The following is a 17,932-nucleotide window of genomic DNA, read 5'->3' as shown; positions in this document are numbered from 1 at the left end:
CCAACTTGTCCTGCGAACGCTGATACCCCATATGTTGGGAGGAACCACTGTTTGGGTGCACGGCAGAGCTCGGAAGGGAAGGAGCGCCGTTTGAAATGCAGACTTAGATGGATTGGTCTGCAGGTGTCATGTTGCATTTGCAGAGCCCCTGATGTACCTAAACAGTAGAAACCCCCCACAAGTGACCCCATATTGGAAACTAGACCCCCCAAGGAACTTATCTAGATGTGTTGTGAGAACTTTGAACCAACAAGTGTTTCACTACAGTTTATAACGCAGAGCCGTGAAAATAAAAATAAAAAATTTTCCACGAAAATGATATTTTATCCCCTATGTTTTTATTTTCCCAAGGGTAGCAGGACAAATTGGACCCCAAAAGTTGTTGTCCAACTTGTCCTGAGAACGCTGATACCCCATATGTTGGGGGGAACCACTGTTTGGGCGCACAGGAGAACTCGGAAGGGAAGGAGCACTGTTTTACTTTTTCAAAGCAGAATTGCCTGGAATTGAGATCGGACGCCATGTCGCGTTTGGAGAGCCCCTGATGTGCCTAAACAGTGGAAACCCCCAATTCTAACTGAAACCCTAACCCTAACCCCAACCCTAGCCCTAACCCTAATGGGAAAATGGAAATAAATACATTTTTTTTACATTTTATTATTTTTCCCTAACTAACGGGGCGATGAAGGGGGGTTTGATTTACTTTTATAGCGTTTTTTTGGCGGATTTTTAGGGTTGGCAGCTGTCACACACTAAAAGACGCTTTTTATTGCAAAAAATAGTTTTTGCATCACCACATTTTGAGAGCTATAATTTATCCATATTTTGGCCCACAGAGTCATGTGAGATCTTGTTTTTTGCGGGACGAGTTGACGTTTTTATTGGTACCATTTTCGGGCAGACGACATTTTTTGATCGCTTTTTATTCCGATTTTTGGGAGGCGGAATGAACAAAAACCAGCAATTCCTGAAATTCTTTTAGAGGGGGCGTTTATACCGTTCCACGTGTGGTAAAATGGATGAAGCAGCTTTATTCTTCAGGTCAGTACGATTACAGCGATGCCTCATTTATATCATTTTTTTATGTTTTGGCGCTTTTACACAATAAAAACTATTTTATATAAAAAAATAATACTGACAGCGGCATCAGAGGGGTTAAATGCCCGCGATCGGCGATAGCGCCGATCGTGGGCATTGCTGCTGGGTGTCAGCTGTCATATACAGCTGACACCCACACCCGATCACCGCGGCGCTCAGCGCGAGACCGCGGTGATCGGTGCGCCGTACTAGTACTGCTGCAGGCACAAATGCAGTGCCGGCAGCGCAGTACTAGTACGGCGCATGTCACGAAGGGGTTAAATCAGAGAGTTATGTCATGTATAATAGTTAATAACATTTCCCACATGTCTACTTTACATAACCACAATTTTTGAAACAATGTTTTTTCTTAGAAAATCATAAGGATTAAAAGTTGACCATCGATTTCTCATTTTTACAACAAAATTTACAAAATAATTTTCTAGGGACCACATCACATTTGAAGTGATTTTGAGGGGCCTATATGACAGAAAATACACAACATTAACACCATTCTAAAAACTGCACTCCTCAAGGTGCTCAAAACCATGTTCAAGAAGTTTATTAACCCTTCAGGTGCTTTATAGGAATTAATGGAATTTGAAAAGAAAAAGTAAAAAGGAACATTTTACTTTTTTTCTCCAAATTTTTACCTTGGACCCAATTTTTTTTCCCCACAAAGGTAACAGGAGAAAATGGACCCCAACATTTGTTGAACAATTTCTCCTGAGCATTCCGATACTTTATATGTGGGGGAAAACTACTGTTTGGGTACATGGCAGAGCACAAAAGTGAAGGAGCGCCATTTGACTTTTTGAATGCAAAATTTGCTGAAATCATTAGCGGACGCCATGTCACATTTGGAGAGCCTTTGATGTGCCTAAAGAGTGGAAACCCCTAATTGATCCTATTTTGGAAACTAGACTCCTCAACAAACATATCTCGATGGTGGTGAGCACCTTGAACCAGCAGGTGCTTCACAGAAGTTTATAACTTTGAGCCATGAAAAAGAAAAAATAAATCACATTTTTCCCATAAAAACATTTTAGCTCCAAATGTTTTACATTTTCAAGGACAGCAGGAGAAAATGGACCCTAAAATTTGTTGTGCAATTTCTTCTGAGTACACAGATTCCCCATATGTATTTGAAAACTATTTTTGAGACACAATGCAAAGTTCAAAATAGAAGAAGTGCCATATTGGAGATCAGATTTTGCTGGACTGGTTTGAGGGTGCCATGTCACATTAGTAGAGCCCTTGAGGTGTCACAACAGCAGAATCCCCCATAAGTGACCCCATTTTACAAACTACATCTCAATGAATTCATCTAGGGGTTTAGTGATCACATTGACACAACAGGTGCATCACAGAATTTTATACCATTGGGCAGCGAAGAAAAAATAAATTACCGTATTTTTCTGACCATAAGACGCACTTTTTTTCCTCCAAATTTGAGAGGAAAGTGTGGGTGCGTCAAATGGTAGGGATGTAACGTGGGGAGGGGGCAGCAGCGAGTGGGATTGCACTGGGAGGCAGGAGGCAGAAAAATGTCCCTGCTGGGCTTCAGGAATCAGTGCTGGGGAAACCACATGGTCCCGATCATTAAAGTGCAGTGAATATTCATTAGCTGCTTCCCCGCCCACCTGTCAGCTGAGCAGTGAGTCCAGAGCAGCACATGAATACTCCTTCAGAGGGACACACATGGTTTCCCCAGCGCTGGATTCCTGCAGCAGCTGGGGAGATCTGTGTGTCTGGTGGAGGGGGCAGCAGCAGGGGCCAGAGGGGACAAGATCGCTGCATACCTGCCTGCCAGGCTGTGCTGGATGCTGAGTGCTCCACCACCAGGACCTGTGTGATGTCATGAAGAGGGCGGGCTGGAGCATCACATGGCAGCACAGAGCCCTCCCTCTTCTGATGTCATCACAGGTCCTGCAGACACCACAGGACAATCTGCTGGCTTCCTCCTGTGCCGTGGAGAAGCAACAAGAGGGAGGACTCTGTGGTGTCATGGGATGGGATGCTCCAGCATTTTACCTCACCACAGTGTGGCTGGCTGCCACAATTAAAAGGTTAGTCTTTACAACACACAATAAAGCACTCTGCCACTTCTGTGGTGAACTATAACTCCCAGCACGCCATAGGTTCTGCAGGACATGCTGGGAGTTATAGTTCTCCCAATGCGATCTAAAAGCAGCACTCCAGTGTTATTTTTCAGTGCTGGAGCGGTACTTTAAATATAAGCCCTGTGCTCCATTCTTATACTCACCCTCCAGCGTCTTCATATAGTACTTTACAGACACCACACTGGTCCCGCAGCTCCATCTTCTACCGCAGGGGTGTCAAACTGCATTCCTCGAGGGCTGCAAACAGGTCATGTTTTCAGGATTTCCTTGTATTGCACAGGTGATAATTTAATCACCTGCACAAATAATGAGTTGGTGATTAAATTATCACCTGTGCAGTACAAGGAAATCCTGAAAACATGACCTGTTTGCAGCCCTCGAGGAATGCAGTTTGACACCCCTGTTCTACCCGCAGCTTCCAACATAATAACATACTATTATATATAATAACAACACATATAATAGTATGTTTATGTTATTAAATATTTTACCATCTTTTTGCTTCAAATATTTTTTCCCTATTTTCCACCTCTAAAACCTGGGTGCATCTTATAGTCCGGAGCGTCTTATAGTCCGAAAAATACGGTACATTTTTACCACCAAAAAGTTGTTGTGATGAAGTGTAATGTGTAATGAAGATTAATGATGAGGTATGATGATTAAGCATATTTTACTTTTTTTTTTTTATTACCTATGTTCCCTGAAGGCGTTAACTAATGGGACCATTTTATATGTTGGGTTGTTCCGGCGATACAAAATATGTGTACTTTTTTATTTTTACATAAATAAATGTATTTATTTTAAATAATATTTGTTAATTTTTTTGTTCCTTATTTTGTGATTTTTTTAAAATATTTTTAATAACTTTTTTTACATTGTCCAAGGATGAGATTACAATCGCGTTGTGTTGACGGAAGCAGAGAGGCAGCTCCCTCCCTCTGCGATGCCCCTTGATGTCGCTGTCACTATTACAGCGGCATCAGAGGGGTTAAACGCCCATAACCAGCACTAACACTGATTGTGGGAGTTGCTGCAGGATGGCAGCTCTCATATAGAGCTGACACCCGCATATGATCCCGGCGGCGCGATCATCATGCCGTGCATATACGGCGGTTTGCGGGAACACAGCTCCCGCAGTGCCGTATATAAGGCAATGTAATGAAGGGGTTAAGGCGTAACCGCTGTTTTAATCCATAAATCAAAAGTATACATTAAAATAAGCATCTTTGTAGTATATCTTATCAGAGAAATTTGCTTCTTTCTCCTCCCAGGACTGATCATTCACTCAATTCACAAGTAAAATCTGAATTCAATGAAGGCATACATTCCTATTACTGAGATAGGAGATGACAGTTGGTGCTTTAAATATTCTATAGAGAAAGGTGTGAGAGGCAGAGACAGATATCCTGCTGCAAGCTGCTCTGAAAGGACAGCTCTCCATAGAACTTTATGAGCACCAACTGTCATCTAATGTAATGTCTGAGTAATGGGAAAAAGTATGAATGATCAGTCCGAGAGGAGAAAGTACTATTGATTTCTAACAAACAAAAATTAAATTGACGGTTACTTTTTAAGCTGATTGGTGCATTACAGCTATGACATCACTTTTTCTATAGCACAATAAACGTTTTGACCAGTATTAGCAGAACAGTCACTAGCCTGACACTCCTCACAGAGCAAACAGCTGCCTGACCACACATCACCCTGCTATGTGGGAGGGAGCACAAAACATGAAGACACCGTGTGAGGCGTCACCGGGATGCACGCCCGCTCTATTGTCTGCTGGTTACATCACCAACAAAGGCAACAATGTATCTCATGACTTATAGTGGCCACAAGGAGGAGACCATTGGTCTTGTTACTGGCGGTGAGACTTTTGTACTGCCCGTTACCACTGCGGCTGCGCTAGGACGGAGGTTACCCTATTCCTGATCATTACGTTTAGGTAGACCCCACGTTATCTGCCCCAGGTGAGAGAAGACCCTGGAATAAACAAGCCAGGGCAATGCCATGGTCTTACAGAGATCTCTTGGCTATAGGCCACGCTGTGAGTCAACCTGTATTCTACCCCCAAGACTATGGGATACTGCTCCTGTTCTAGATGGACTTGTGTCTTGTATATCCCAGAGATAGTGCATGCTCTCTGCTGTCGTATGCAAGGTGTGGAACATTTAGCATAAAAAAAGAATTACATCTAAAACAAAACTCATGAAAAAATCCTACAGAATAAAAAAAAAATAAAAAAATCCCCAAATCACATGAACGTGCCCCAGGGAAACAACAGGCCCTACAGGAGGGCACAGATGGCACTGAAGACACAACACTGGAGGCGTCACGTGTCGTCTGTGTGTGGTTACAGTTCTGAAATGGCAAAATACCAGATGAGATTAAATAAAAATACAGAATTCTACTTTTAGCACAAAATAGTAAACGGAAGATTAGCTCAGGCGGTGGCAGTGTGATACCCTACATCAGGGATCCCCAACTCCAGTCCTCAAGGCCCACCAACAGGTCATGTTTTCAGGATTTCCTTTGCATTGCACAGGTGATGCAATTATTACCTGGGCAAGACTAAGGAAATCCTGAAAACATGACATGTTGGTGGGCCTTGAGGACTGGAGTTGGGGATCCCTGCCCTACATCATGCCATCATCACTGCAGTATCAGGATGGGGGATTTAGGTATTTAGTAGGTTTAGGAGACCAAAGCGACAACAACCCTGGATCTCCACAGGGTGGAGTTAGCAGAGAAGGGAATATGGCAGCAAGGGAGCAAGAACTAGTATATTTTAGAGGTGGGAGGGGAAACCAATAGACTTTTGTCTCTTTGCCATGGTCTGCTCAAATTGCTTCAGGCTCTGTATGGGGGAAGGGAGCTGTCAATCAAAGTGTATATCTGTATAATGTAATGGTGGACCTTTTCCTGCAGTGGTCAAGAGGCCACCATGTGGTTCTAATCACATCGTAACAGGGTACAAGGCCAATGGACCAGGATTATTTTTATCCCTATGCTTCATTATTTTTGTCTGAAACAGGAGTGTAAAAAATAATAATGACGATGATCGGTTTTATTACAGGAGCAGTATCACATTTTTTTTATACTCAGTGGCATGTTTTGGGCCCCTGGGAGTGTCTGGGACTATTCTCAAGACATTGAAAGCTTAGCACAAGGTCAAAAATATCCAGTTTCTGGTTAACCAGTTATTTCCCACACAAAATACTGCATATGCCAGGAAGGTTGACAAAGTCCTGCCAGGTCAGTCCTATGTAAATCCTATGTTCAGTCACTGTATTCTGAGCAGTTTGCAGTTTTACAAACATAGGACTGGTGTTTTGCATGCCAGTCCTAATGAAAAGAGCACTGGCGTAAGATGCGCAGATTTCATCCCACGGTCAGTAATAGCGCTTTGGATGCAGCACATTTCCGCTGAATCCAAAGTGCTGTCGGCTTTTAAACGTATGTGATTCCGCATGTGTTAATTGAACCGTACGGAATCACGGCGTCCAATACATTGTATAGGTGAAATTTATCTTGTAGAGGCTCGCGTCTCCGCAAGATAAAGAGACATGCTGCGATCTGGAAAGACGTGCCACATGTCCGTCTCCGCGGGCATCTCTGGATGCATAGCAGGTAATACGATTTCATGAAATCCCATCCACTAGGCTAGAACATAGGCACTGCGGTTGGACGCTGCGCAAGTACACAGCAACCAGCCATGTTTACTGACCGTGTGCACCTACCCTAAGAGTTGTGCTCATCTTTCAATTGCTAGAAATGTATGTGCTGGCATACATATCTGTCGTACTTTATGTCACATTTGTGACGAAAATTATGATCACTTTTGGGTCGCGCGTTCTTTCACACCAAAGCTCCAACCACTTCTCAAAAAGTTGCTGAAGCTGCCAGTATTAGCTTAGAATGGTTTTACAGCAGGATCCTGGTGAAAACTGCCTGATAAATCCGTTCTGTCACGGTTATTGTGCATTTACACAAGTAGATTATCTGAGAATGTGCATTCTTTTTTAACTTCGGTTTAAACATGGCGGCAATGACCTGACAAGCGATCGTATTGTTTACGCCAGCAAAAAAAGCATTATTATTGGCAGACCCATGTAGTCAACAGATGTGCTGCCGAAAACTTGATACTGTATACCAGTGGAGTTGATGTTCATTTTGGTGGAGTCGGAATAAAATGGACAGACTCCGACTCCTAAAATACATAATAAATTGGGTACAGTTGTTCAGTGCAGGATGTGCTGTAAATATTTTCAGAATAATTTGGGAAAGTTATGAAATGTCCTATAAATGTCTGTTCTGTTCCTGATCTAAGGATCTGGGCTTTTATCTGAGAGGAATCTGTGCTGCTCAGTTGTGAGGCAGTGCTGTGAAGTCAGAGTGGAGATGAATCTGTGCTGCACTTTATGTACAAGCTTAGTGAGGCAGTGCTGTGAAGTCAGAGTGGAGATGAATCTGTGCTGCAATTTATGTCTATGCTCAGTAGTGAGGCAGTGCTGTGGAGTCGGAGTGAAGATGAATCTGTGCTGCACTTTATGTACAAGCTTAGTGAGGCAGTGCTGTGAAGTCAGAGTGGAGATGAATCTGTGCTGCAATTTATGTCTATGATCAGTAGTGAGGCAGTGCTGTGGAGTCGGAGTGGAGATGAATCTGTGCAGCATTTTATGTAGGTGCTCAGTAGTGAGGCATTGCTGTGGAGTCGGAGTCAGAGAAACTAAGGTGTTGAAGATTTTGCTTACTGACTTTAAAGCCCTGATGAGGACAGGACAATCATATAGATGATTGATGGGGACACAATGCTGTTTGTCAGCCATTATAAACTGGAATGTAAACGGGCGCTGAAGGACTTGAGTATAGTTGTTCATCAGCCCTAGTTAATGGTACAGGTACAATAAATGAAGAAAAGTATATCCACAAAAGTTACAAATTTTATTAGAATTATTTTTTTTAAGAATTCCACCTGGTGTTATAAAGAGCAACGCCTTTCGAACGCAAGCTGCGTTCTTTATTAGAGCTGGATATACTTTTCTTTGTTCATCTCTACATTTGGTCCTACGAGTCTGCGCTACAACATGTCTAGAGCGTTGGTGAACTGTTTTTTTTTTTTACTTGTACATTTATAATAAAACCTAATTTACATGGACATACCGGCGGCACTAAATGACCTCCGATCCGTAAATATATATTGCAGACCGTGGCAAACAATGTGCACTGAACCATCTGAATAGATCGCTCGTTGTGCCAAAGGTTCCATTATTCTCCATAGTGATAGTCCTGGTTACACAGGACAATGTGCTAGCGAGAACGATGATCTTTTATGCTACACAAACGATGATTTCAACCGATGAGTACATTTTGTTTATCGGATGATAGGCAGCCTGTTTAGAGTGAAAGATTATAGAGAAACAAGCATTATTAAGAATACTCGTTCATGATAATGTTTCAGTGTAAATGCACCTTAACTATCCATAACCATTCTGTAAAGTCATAGTGCACTTATTTAGAAAGACCCGTCCAAAATATCTATGAAGGCAACTTACCTGAAGGAACGTTGGTAGATAATCTCCTGTCAGCAACTTTTTTACAGTGTGAGGGAAGGACAAGTGATCCCTCTCCGCTCGGATCAGCTCCTCCTCCAGGTAAGATACGTGATGTCCGACCATCTTCACAAATGCCTAAAAAGGATCAGTACAATCATGGTCAAAAGTAGAGGTGGTCCACAGGGTTGTCACAGCCCTCTATTATTACCATCACTACTATAATTACATTGTGATCAAACATGAAATCTACACACCTTACACAGCTATTCATCTGCTACTGCTGACAACCAGCCTCTATATCATGTCTGATAAGTTGTCACAGCTCTCGTTCCACCATGACTTAATATAAATATATAAGTGTAATCAGGCATAAGATCTACAGACTGTAGACCGGCTTCATACGTCCGATTTCCATGGTCTATGTACGGACCATGATTTTCGGATGGGTCGTGGGTCTCCTGACCTGAACTGTCTCATAAAGAGTTTGGGTCAGGAGATCCGCGAGTCCGAAAATCGCAATCTGTGTACAGTAAGAGCTATGCCATCTATTACTGCTGACAACCAGTCTCTATGTCATATCTGGAAGGTTGTCAGAGCCCTGCTCTCCCGTTACTGACGATATAAGTGTCGTTTAGGCAAAAACACGCGCGATATAATCATAAATGACTCATTAATTAGAAAAGACACTGAGAATAAGACGCTCCACACCTCCAGCTTCTCCACCTGACGGTAGATCTTGCTCATTTCCTCCGCACGGCGTTCAATCTCTGGGATTCGATCGTCAATGATGAGGGACGTCTCACTTCTTATCTGGAAAATAAAAAAAGCAATGATGAATTTAAGGGGAACTCCAAAGCTGCCACAATATGGGATATCAAATACATCCCCTCCGATCCGTGCCTCTACAATAACACAACTCGTATGAGAACGTCCGCCACCCCCCCCCCCCCACTAGTACATGGATACATCTGCAAATTTGTATTGCGGCCAAATACGAAAATATCCATATGTTCAAACAAGGCACGCTGTGACTTGTAGTGTCTGATCAAACTGCGCTCTGATTTATTGCAATTGGCCGCAGGGATGAGCGATTTCTCTGCATCAGCTCGCACAGGCCTTGTATGCTGCCCTCACAGTAATGCGAATGGCTACAAAGACAAGATGGAGGCGAGCGGTCACCATGGAGACGGATCTATAGCACAGAGAGGACCTGTATGTTTTATTTTACAAGCAGAAATCTCAAATCAGGTCAGAAGCCACTTATCCCTGCGAGCGGTGTGGTCACAGGCACCAGTGGAGGAAGAGCTCCTCTTGTGGCCACTCAAAAAATTACACCCAGTAGAGTGTCCTCCATTTGCTGAGTGAGTGAGTGAACACTGGAGAGAGGCTCTACAAAATGGCAGCCAGTCTGAACTGATGTCTCACATTCCTGCCTGCCCAAAGCCGCCGTTTCCAACACGAAGGACGCCGCTGCGAACTTACGCCTCCCAAAGAATCTCATTCATCGCTTAAAGGGGAAGAAGAGCATTGGGAGTCAAGGGATCAGAGCAGGGAAAATGTGATATGCAATGGACACCCATTCATAATTACATTTATTTTTTATGATCCCACAAATACTATCTGTGGTTTATCCAATTAAAAAAATTGTGGCTTCTGGCTTTAAAAGTATCAGGGGGGAAAAAAGTGACCTTGTTGCCATAGCAACTAATCAGAATCCAGATTTCATTTCTCCATGTAAGCTTATAGAATTAAGGCCGATTTCTGATCAGTTGCTACGGGCAACAGGCTCCATGTTGTCTTCTTTCTTTTCCTGTACCTCCATGTTGACGGTTTCATACAACTTGGTGATCAATGGTCCGACTTAACCTTTTTTTTTTTTTTTTAACTATAATTGAATATTCAGAATAGTGGGACCAAGGTGGTGGATGGAGCAGAGCAAGTGACGCCGGGAAAGTGCCAACATCAGGACATGTTATAAGAGTCTAATGAATGGTGTCCATGCCGCCAACTAACATTTAATAATGCAAAAAAATGCAACGCATGAGCCCAGCCTAAAAGTCACAACATGTACTAAATACCTGACGATATAGCTAATACAAGATTAAAGAATAAATGGTCTGCAGAACAGACACAAAAAAATACAATTATACATATATGTATATATATATATATCCCTCCGGCATGACGTTCAGTGCTGCATGTGAATGGTTAAGTAGCCGCACTGCACCTCCAGCCATGAACAGGTTAAATGGAGCACAACAAGAGAAATGTTCTGCGTTAATCCAGTCCTGCTCACTTCTGCCACCTAGTGGTGCAGCTGAGCCAAGTCAAGAGAGAGAGCAAGAGAACAGCTTTAAGATGGCCGCTCGGCCGGTGTGTGTATGTGTGTATGCCGAGCACCTACTGGTCGGGGAGTGTATGGCACAAAACGATAAGCTTTCTCCATGGGGTTGGCCTCAATTTGGGACTCCATGACTGATGAACAGGAAAAAACATGAATCTTCTCACTTACCATGTCCATCATGGCGCAGAACTCATCCAGTCGAATCAGCATCTCTTCTACGGAAGTTTCCAAATCCTGGGCCTGAAACCGTTGAAAGGAAACCAAAGAATTACACAAAATATTAGGGGTGTTATATTATTATGAGGTTTTAAGTCTCCTCATCTCGGCATGCTTAGCATGTCAATCTCCCCAAGGAGAAACAATACTTCTTGGATATAGGGTTAAAGTTAAAATTTAATCCATGAGGTATGTGGTGCCTCACAGATGAAGGGCGCTGTGCTTGACTTTCTCCATCAGTCTAATAGACAGTGAATGGAGTGAAGGTGATGGGGATCTGCAGATCCTGGTTCCCAGGTTAGAAAGCCCCGATCTTGAGATTGTAGGTGGTCCCAGCGATTGGACCCCTAACGATCAGTAAGTAGTCCTGTATCCAACTAAATATTAGTGGAATAACCATTATTAGCAAAACTCTTCTCAAAACCTACAGGTTTGCGCACACGACTTTTCATGTGGAATTCACTATAAAAACTGCCAGAAAAATTGTTAACTAAAGCATTGGCCATAAGCATTGCAATGAAAAAAAGAACTTGCTTTGTCATATTTTTAGTCTTCTTAGCGCACTTTAACCACTTCAGGTCTCCAAAGATGCCATGTGGTTAAAATAAGTGACTCGACCATTCTTCAGGTGTCCTCTGCTCTGAAGATGCTGCATAGTTTACAATTAGTGATGAGCGCAAGTGCTTGTTACTCGAGTTTGCATTGTGTATCATGGGTGCTCAAGTGACATGTTCAAGTCACCGCGCAAGCATGTTTGGAGGCTGTTAGTCATCCACAAAACAAGCAGGAATTGTCCATGTATGTCAGGCAATCGCCACGTTTTGTGGCAATCTAAGAGCCGCGAAACATGCTTCCTCTGGGACTCGAACATGTCGCCCGAGCACCCGCGACACTCGGTGCAGGCCCGAGCACCCGCGACACTCGGTGCAGGCCCGAGCACCCGCGACACTCGGTGCAGGCCCGAGCACCCGCGACACTCGGTGCAGGCCCGAGCACCCGCGACACTCGGTGCAGGCCCGAGCACCCGCGACACTCGGTGCAGGCCCGAGCACCCGCGACACTCGGTGCAGGCCCGAGCACCCGCGACACTCGGTGCAGGCCCGAGCACCCGCGACACTCGGTGCAGGCCCGAGCACCCGCGACACTCGGTGCAGGCCCGAGCACCCGCGACACTCGGTGCAGGCCCGAGCACCCGCGACACTCGGTGCAGGCCCGAGCACCCGCGACACTCGGTGCAGGCCCGAGCACCCGCGACACTCGGTGCAGGCCCGAGCACCCGCGACACTCGGTGCAGGCCCGAGCACCCGCGACACTCGGTGCAGGCCCGAGCACCCGCGACACTCGGTGCAGGCCCGAGCACCCGCGACACTCGGTGCAGGCCCGAGCACCCGCGACACTCGGTGCAGGCCCGAGCACCCGCGACACTCGGTGCAGGCCCGAGCACCCGCGACACTCGGTGCAGGCCCGAGCACCCGCGACACTCGGTGCAGGCCCGAGCACCCGCGACACTCGGTGCAGGCCCGAGCACCCGCGACACTCGGTGCAGGCCCGAGCACCCGCGACACTCGGTGCAGGCCCGAGCACCCGCGACACTCGGTGCAGGCCCGAGCACCCGCGACACTCGGTGCAGGCCCGAGCACCCGCGACACTCGGTGCAGGCCCGAGCACCCGCGACGCGCTTGCACTCATCACTATTTACAATACAAGTCAATGGGATGGCTTGAAAGACGCCTGGAAGACGCCCAGACGTCTTTTTGAGCGTTTTTCTAGAGTTTATGGTTGAAAACCGCTAGCGATGTTTTCACTGTTGTATGGAGTTAAAAAAGAAAAAAGGACTGGAAAAATGGCAGAAATAAGAAAACAGCAATCAAAAGAGTGCTTAGGAACAGACCAAAACACCGCTTCAGGAAAAAAACACTTGTGTTTCCTGAAGTATCTTCCTGTTGAAAAACGTACATACCCTAAAAGTTTAGCTGTGACTCCAGTTAAAAGGGGGCCTCTGGTGAAAACAAGTTATCAGCTATCCACAAGATAAGTTAAAGCTTATTGATTGCTGGGGGTCCGACCGCTGTGACCCGCACCGATCATCAGCACTGGGAACTTTTCTCACCATTAGAATAGAGCGGCGGTGCACATGGTCAACCACGGCTCCATTCTATCCCCATGGGGCTGCAGAGTGCTGTGCTTGGATTTTTTCACAGGGCCCATACATAATAGACCAAAGGTCGCATGTCCGACCTGCTGCACCACTTTATTACAGGGATAAAAATTCCCCAATTTACCGATTGGTGCGAGTCCCAGCGGATAGGTGCTAACTAGTGATGAGCGAGCGTGCTCAGATAAGGCATTATCGGAGCACGCTCGTGTCCTAATCCAGTGTTTACAATCAATCCCTGCATGTGTTGCGGCTATCAAAAAGCAGCGGCAACGCGAGCATTTTTTTCGAGCATGCCGAAACTACTCGATTAGGACACGAACGTGCTCTGCTAAGTCCTTATCGCAGCATTCTTGCTCATCACTAGTGCTAACTTGTATTCACTGGACAACCCCTTGAACGTGAATATCCTCCATGACATATTCTCAGTGCTCCAGGGAGCTGAGATTTGAAGAGCTTTTTGCATATTTTTCACTATGTAGAGAGGATTTAGCGCTGATTGCGGTTATCAAGAATTTTTTTTTATTCCTGACAAGATAGCGGCTCCACAAGGCTCAGGACTCCAGATTATTTGACTCGAGAAAGTCAATGTTTTATTAGCGAGAGAAAAAGCTCTCAAGTGACTATTCCCACTAGCACAACTCTCTCCTGTCCTGATAGTTTGCTATAATGTGTCAGTGCAGGAAATATGTGATTGTCTACACTGGATACAACTGAATAACATCACAGGTTTTCAGTCACTTAGTGTACAAAGGTTGTATATAAGGATGCTTCCATTCACTTACAGCAAGCAAAAGTTGTGAAAACGGCGAGGAATTACAACAAGTGATGAACACGTCCGAGATCTGGATTTATAGATTACAAGACGCAAATCCAGCAACACAGCGGTATTAGTCGGGTGAGTCAAGCGTCTGTGCAGCTATTAATATTCATGAGTATGATGACCTGTGGGCCACCATGAGTGAGTAGCCACAGTGAGGCCACATGGTAGCCCACATATACCGACCATAGATACACATGGTAATGACAGAACTGGAGGAGGACTAGGACATTAGAACTAGAATTCCCATTTTAAACTTTTTTATGCCAAGAGAGAAGGACCTGACCTTCAGTGCTGCCGAGAAGCAATTGACAAGAAGGTCTGCAGCAGCTGCAGGCGGGGGACCCTTCTATTAGTACAGAGATACAAACCTCTGCACTGGTGTCAGCATTGACCAGGAAGGCATACTGGTGGCTGTCAGTCACAGGTCTGCTAGCTGGGCAGAGGGGGGATTCCAGGAGCTCAGGTGCCAATTCTGCCATTTTCTGTAGGTTCTGAGCCCTAATCACATGAGATTCCTCTTGCTGCTCTATTACCCCCACATCCTGCCCTGCTGACAGCTGCCCTAATACCCCCACATCCTGCACCCCTGACTGCTGCACTATTACCCCCACCTCCTGCCCTGCTGACTCCTGCACTAATACCCCCACATCCTGCACCCCCGACTCCTGCATTAATACCCCCGCATCCTGCACCCCCAACTGCTGCACTAATACCCCCACATCTTGCACCTCCGACTGCTGCACTAATACCCCCGCAGCCTGCACCCCCGACTGCTGCACTAATACCCCCACATCCGGCACCGACTGCTGCACTAATACCCCCGCAGCCTGCACCCCCGACTGCTGCACTAATACCCCCGCATCCTGCACCACCAACTGCTGCAATAATACCCCCACATCCTGCACCCCTGACTGCTGCACTAATACCCCCACCTCCTGCCCTGCTGACTCCTGCATTATTAACTCCACTTCCTCCACCCCCGACTCCTGCACTAATACCCCAGCATCCTGCACCCCCAACTGCTGCACTAATACCACCACATCCTGCACCCCCGACTGCTGCATTATTACACCCGCATCCTGCACCCCCGACTGCTGCACTAATACCCCCGCATCCTGCACCACCGACTGCTGCAGTAATACCCCCACATCCTGCACCCCTGACTGCTGCACTAATACCCCCACATCCTGCACCACTGACTGCTGCAGTAATACCCCCACATCCTGCACCCCTGACTGCTGCAGTAATACCCCCACATCCTGCACCCCTGACTGCTGCACTAATTCCCCCACATCCTGCACCCCTGACTGCTGCAGTAATACCCCCACATCCTGCACCCCTGACTGCTGCACTAATTCCCCCACATCCTGCACCCATGATTGCTGCCCTAATACACCCACACCCTGCACTCCTGACTGCTGCCCTAATACACCCACACCATGCACCCCTGACTTCTGCCCTAGTACCCTCACACCCTGCACTCCTGACTGCAGCTCTAATACCCCCACATCCTGCACCCCCGACTGCTGCACTATTACCCCCACATCCTGTCCTGCTGACTGCTGCACTATTACCCCCACATCCTGCACCCCTGACTTCTGCCCTATTATCCCCACATCCTGCACCCCCGACTGCTGCACTATTACCCCCACATCCTGCACCCCTGAATGCTGCAATAATACCCCCAAATCCTGCACCCCTGACTTCTGCCCTATTACCCCCACATCCTGCACCCCTGAATGCTGCAATAATACCCCCAAATCCTGCACCCCTGACTTCTGCCCTATTACCCCCACATCCTGCACCTCTGAATGCTGCAATAATACCCCCACATCCTGCACCCCTGAATGCTGCAATAATACCCCCAAATCCTGCACCCCTGACTTCTGCCCTATTATCCCCACATCCTGCACCCCTGACTGCTGCTCCAGTAAGCCCACATGGTGCTGCCCTTGCACCCCTGATACTTGCCCCAATACCTCCACATTTTGTTGACCCTGTCTTAAAGGCCTCCCATCAAGCTGCATTTGCAACCCTGACAGCTGGATTACCACCCCCGAATCCTGCCGCCCATTCACCCCAGCCCGCTGCTCCCCTGTCAGCTGCACGAATAGCCCCGCCGGCTGCGGCTGATTTGCGCCCCCCTGCACCGCGCCTATCTGCAGCCCCTCTCCTTCCAGCTCAGGGCTCCTCTCCTGCTCCCTCACCCCTAGCTCTCCGACTCTCCCGCTGGCCTCCATGCTGCTCCCTGCGGCGTCCAGCTCCCGTACACCGTCACCGACTCTCGTCGGTCATTCCCGGCAGCTCATCTAGCGCTTCCTCCCATCACATCCTGCACTCAGCCGAGCGCTGCCGCCACCCTGTGGTCATCTCCAGGAACTGCAGTGCGCACGATGAGCTTGTGTCAGGTTCAGGGTCTCTTGACCTAATTTACCCATCAGTAGTGTCTGTCTGGTATGTAGCACATACTGACATTACCTGGGTAGAATATTACCCTGTAATAGTATACAGAATGCTAAAATATCCGCCATAGGTCTGGGACTATAACAATACCACCCTAATAATGCCTTTATAACCAGTGCCCCATAATACCTGTGCCATACTGTTCCCAAAACCAGCAGCCACTACAGGCCCTTGATAGATAGCAAGTGCTTTATTCCTATGGGTTGTGAGGGTCTCATGAATTTCAGACTCTCAGTTTCTTATGGGGGAGCCGCTCTGTCCGCACTGCTGATAAATCATAACATAAGATGTCATCTGTCCACATGTCAGCCCACATAATATACCTTGCACCCAAAGCCGATAAGCAATACAAAAAAAATAAGAAACACCTACCTGTCCTTATACCATGACGGGATCGTTCACGCGAGCGTATAATCGAGTGCTGGCGTCTGTCACCTATGCACAACACAAGGTCCAATGCAAGTCAATGTGCTCGTTCCCAGGAACGTATTTAGCGTTGGTCCGGGTGTAGTAAATTGCAGCATGCACTACATTGATCGGTATTTCGGATCAGACTCATCCATTATAAGTCAATGGGTGCGTGAAATCCAGTTCACATACCGGTTACCATCCATTTGTCGTGTGTTTATCACAGATCCATTACAATTATTAAGACAAGAAACTGTACTTGTCAAAGTTAAAAGCCATCCCTGAGCCAGAACTGCACGGCTAACTACAGGCCTGTCTCTAACCTTTCCTTCAAATCTAAACACCTGGAACGCTTGGTCCACTCCCGTCTAATCCGATATTTCTCAGATAACTCTCTTCTTGACCCCTTACAATCTGGTTTCCGCTCTTTACACTCCACTGAAACTGCCCTCACTAAAGTCTCTAATGACCTAATAACAGCTAAATCCAAAGGTCATTGCTCCCTGCTGATTCTCCTGGATCTATCTGCCGCATTTGATACTGTGGATCACCAGCTCCTTCTCACTATGCTCCGCTCCATAGGCCTCAAGGACACCGTTCTCTCCTGGTTCTCCTCCTACCTCTCTGACCGCTCCTTCACTGTATCTTTTGCCGACTCCTCTTCCTCTCCTCGTCCCCTTACTATCGGGGTTCCTCAAGGATCAGTCCTAGGCCCCCTCCTCTTCTCTCTATACACTGCCCCTATTGGACAAACAATCAGCAGATTTG

At 46.5% G+C, this 17,932-nt stretch overlaps 1 protein-coding gene across 5 annotated transcripts in view; it reads right to left on the bottom strand.

The window, feature by feature from the left end:
- BCAS4 (breast carcinoma amplified sequence 4) overlaps nucleotides 1-16,634 on the bottom strand; it is a 148,020-nt gene extending 131,386 nt beyond the window's left edge. For 2 of the 5 annotated variants that reach the window (XR_011318322.1, XM_069750883.1), the window contains exons 1-4: nucleotides 14,662-14,980; nucleotides 11,268-11,339; nucleotides 9,464-9,565; nucleotides 8,756-8,890 (exon numbers count right to left, since the gene is read on the bottom strand). Coding sequence is in view for 4 of the 5 variants with exons in the window: in XM_069750883.1 (XP_069606984.1) it covers nucleotides 8,756-8,890; nucleotides 9,464-9,565; nucleotides 11,268-11,339; nucleotides 14,662-14,964 (612 nt within the window). In the remaining variant the exon portion in view is untranslated. Of the gene's footprint in view, nucleotides 1-8,755; nucleotides 8,891-9,463; nucleotides 9,566-11,267; nucleotides 11,340-14,661; nucleotides 14,981-16,500 lie in introns of those variants that run through there. The other 3 variants (XM_069750884.1, XM_069750882.1, XM_069750885.1) reach the window with 3 other exon arrangements.
- Nucleotides 16,635-17,932: the final 1,298 nt, after the last annotated feature.

Source organism: Ranitomeya imitator, chromosome 2 (genome assembly GCF_032444005.1).
Source record: "Ranitomeya imitator isolate aRanImi1 chromosome 2, aRanImi1.pri, whole genome shotgun sequence".
Classification (NCBI taxonomy): domain Eukaryota; kingdom Metazoa; phylum Chordata; class Amphibia; order Anura; family Dendrobatidae; genus Ranitomeya; species Ranitomeya imitator.
Note: the sequence above shows the minus strand (reverse complement) of the source record. Positions and strands in the feature narration are given on the sequence as shown.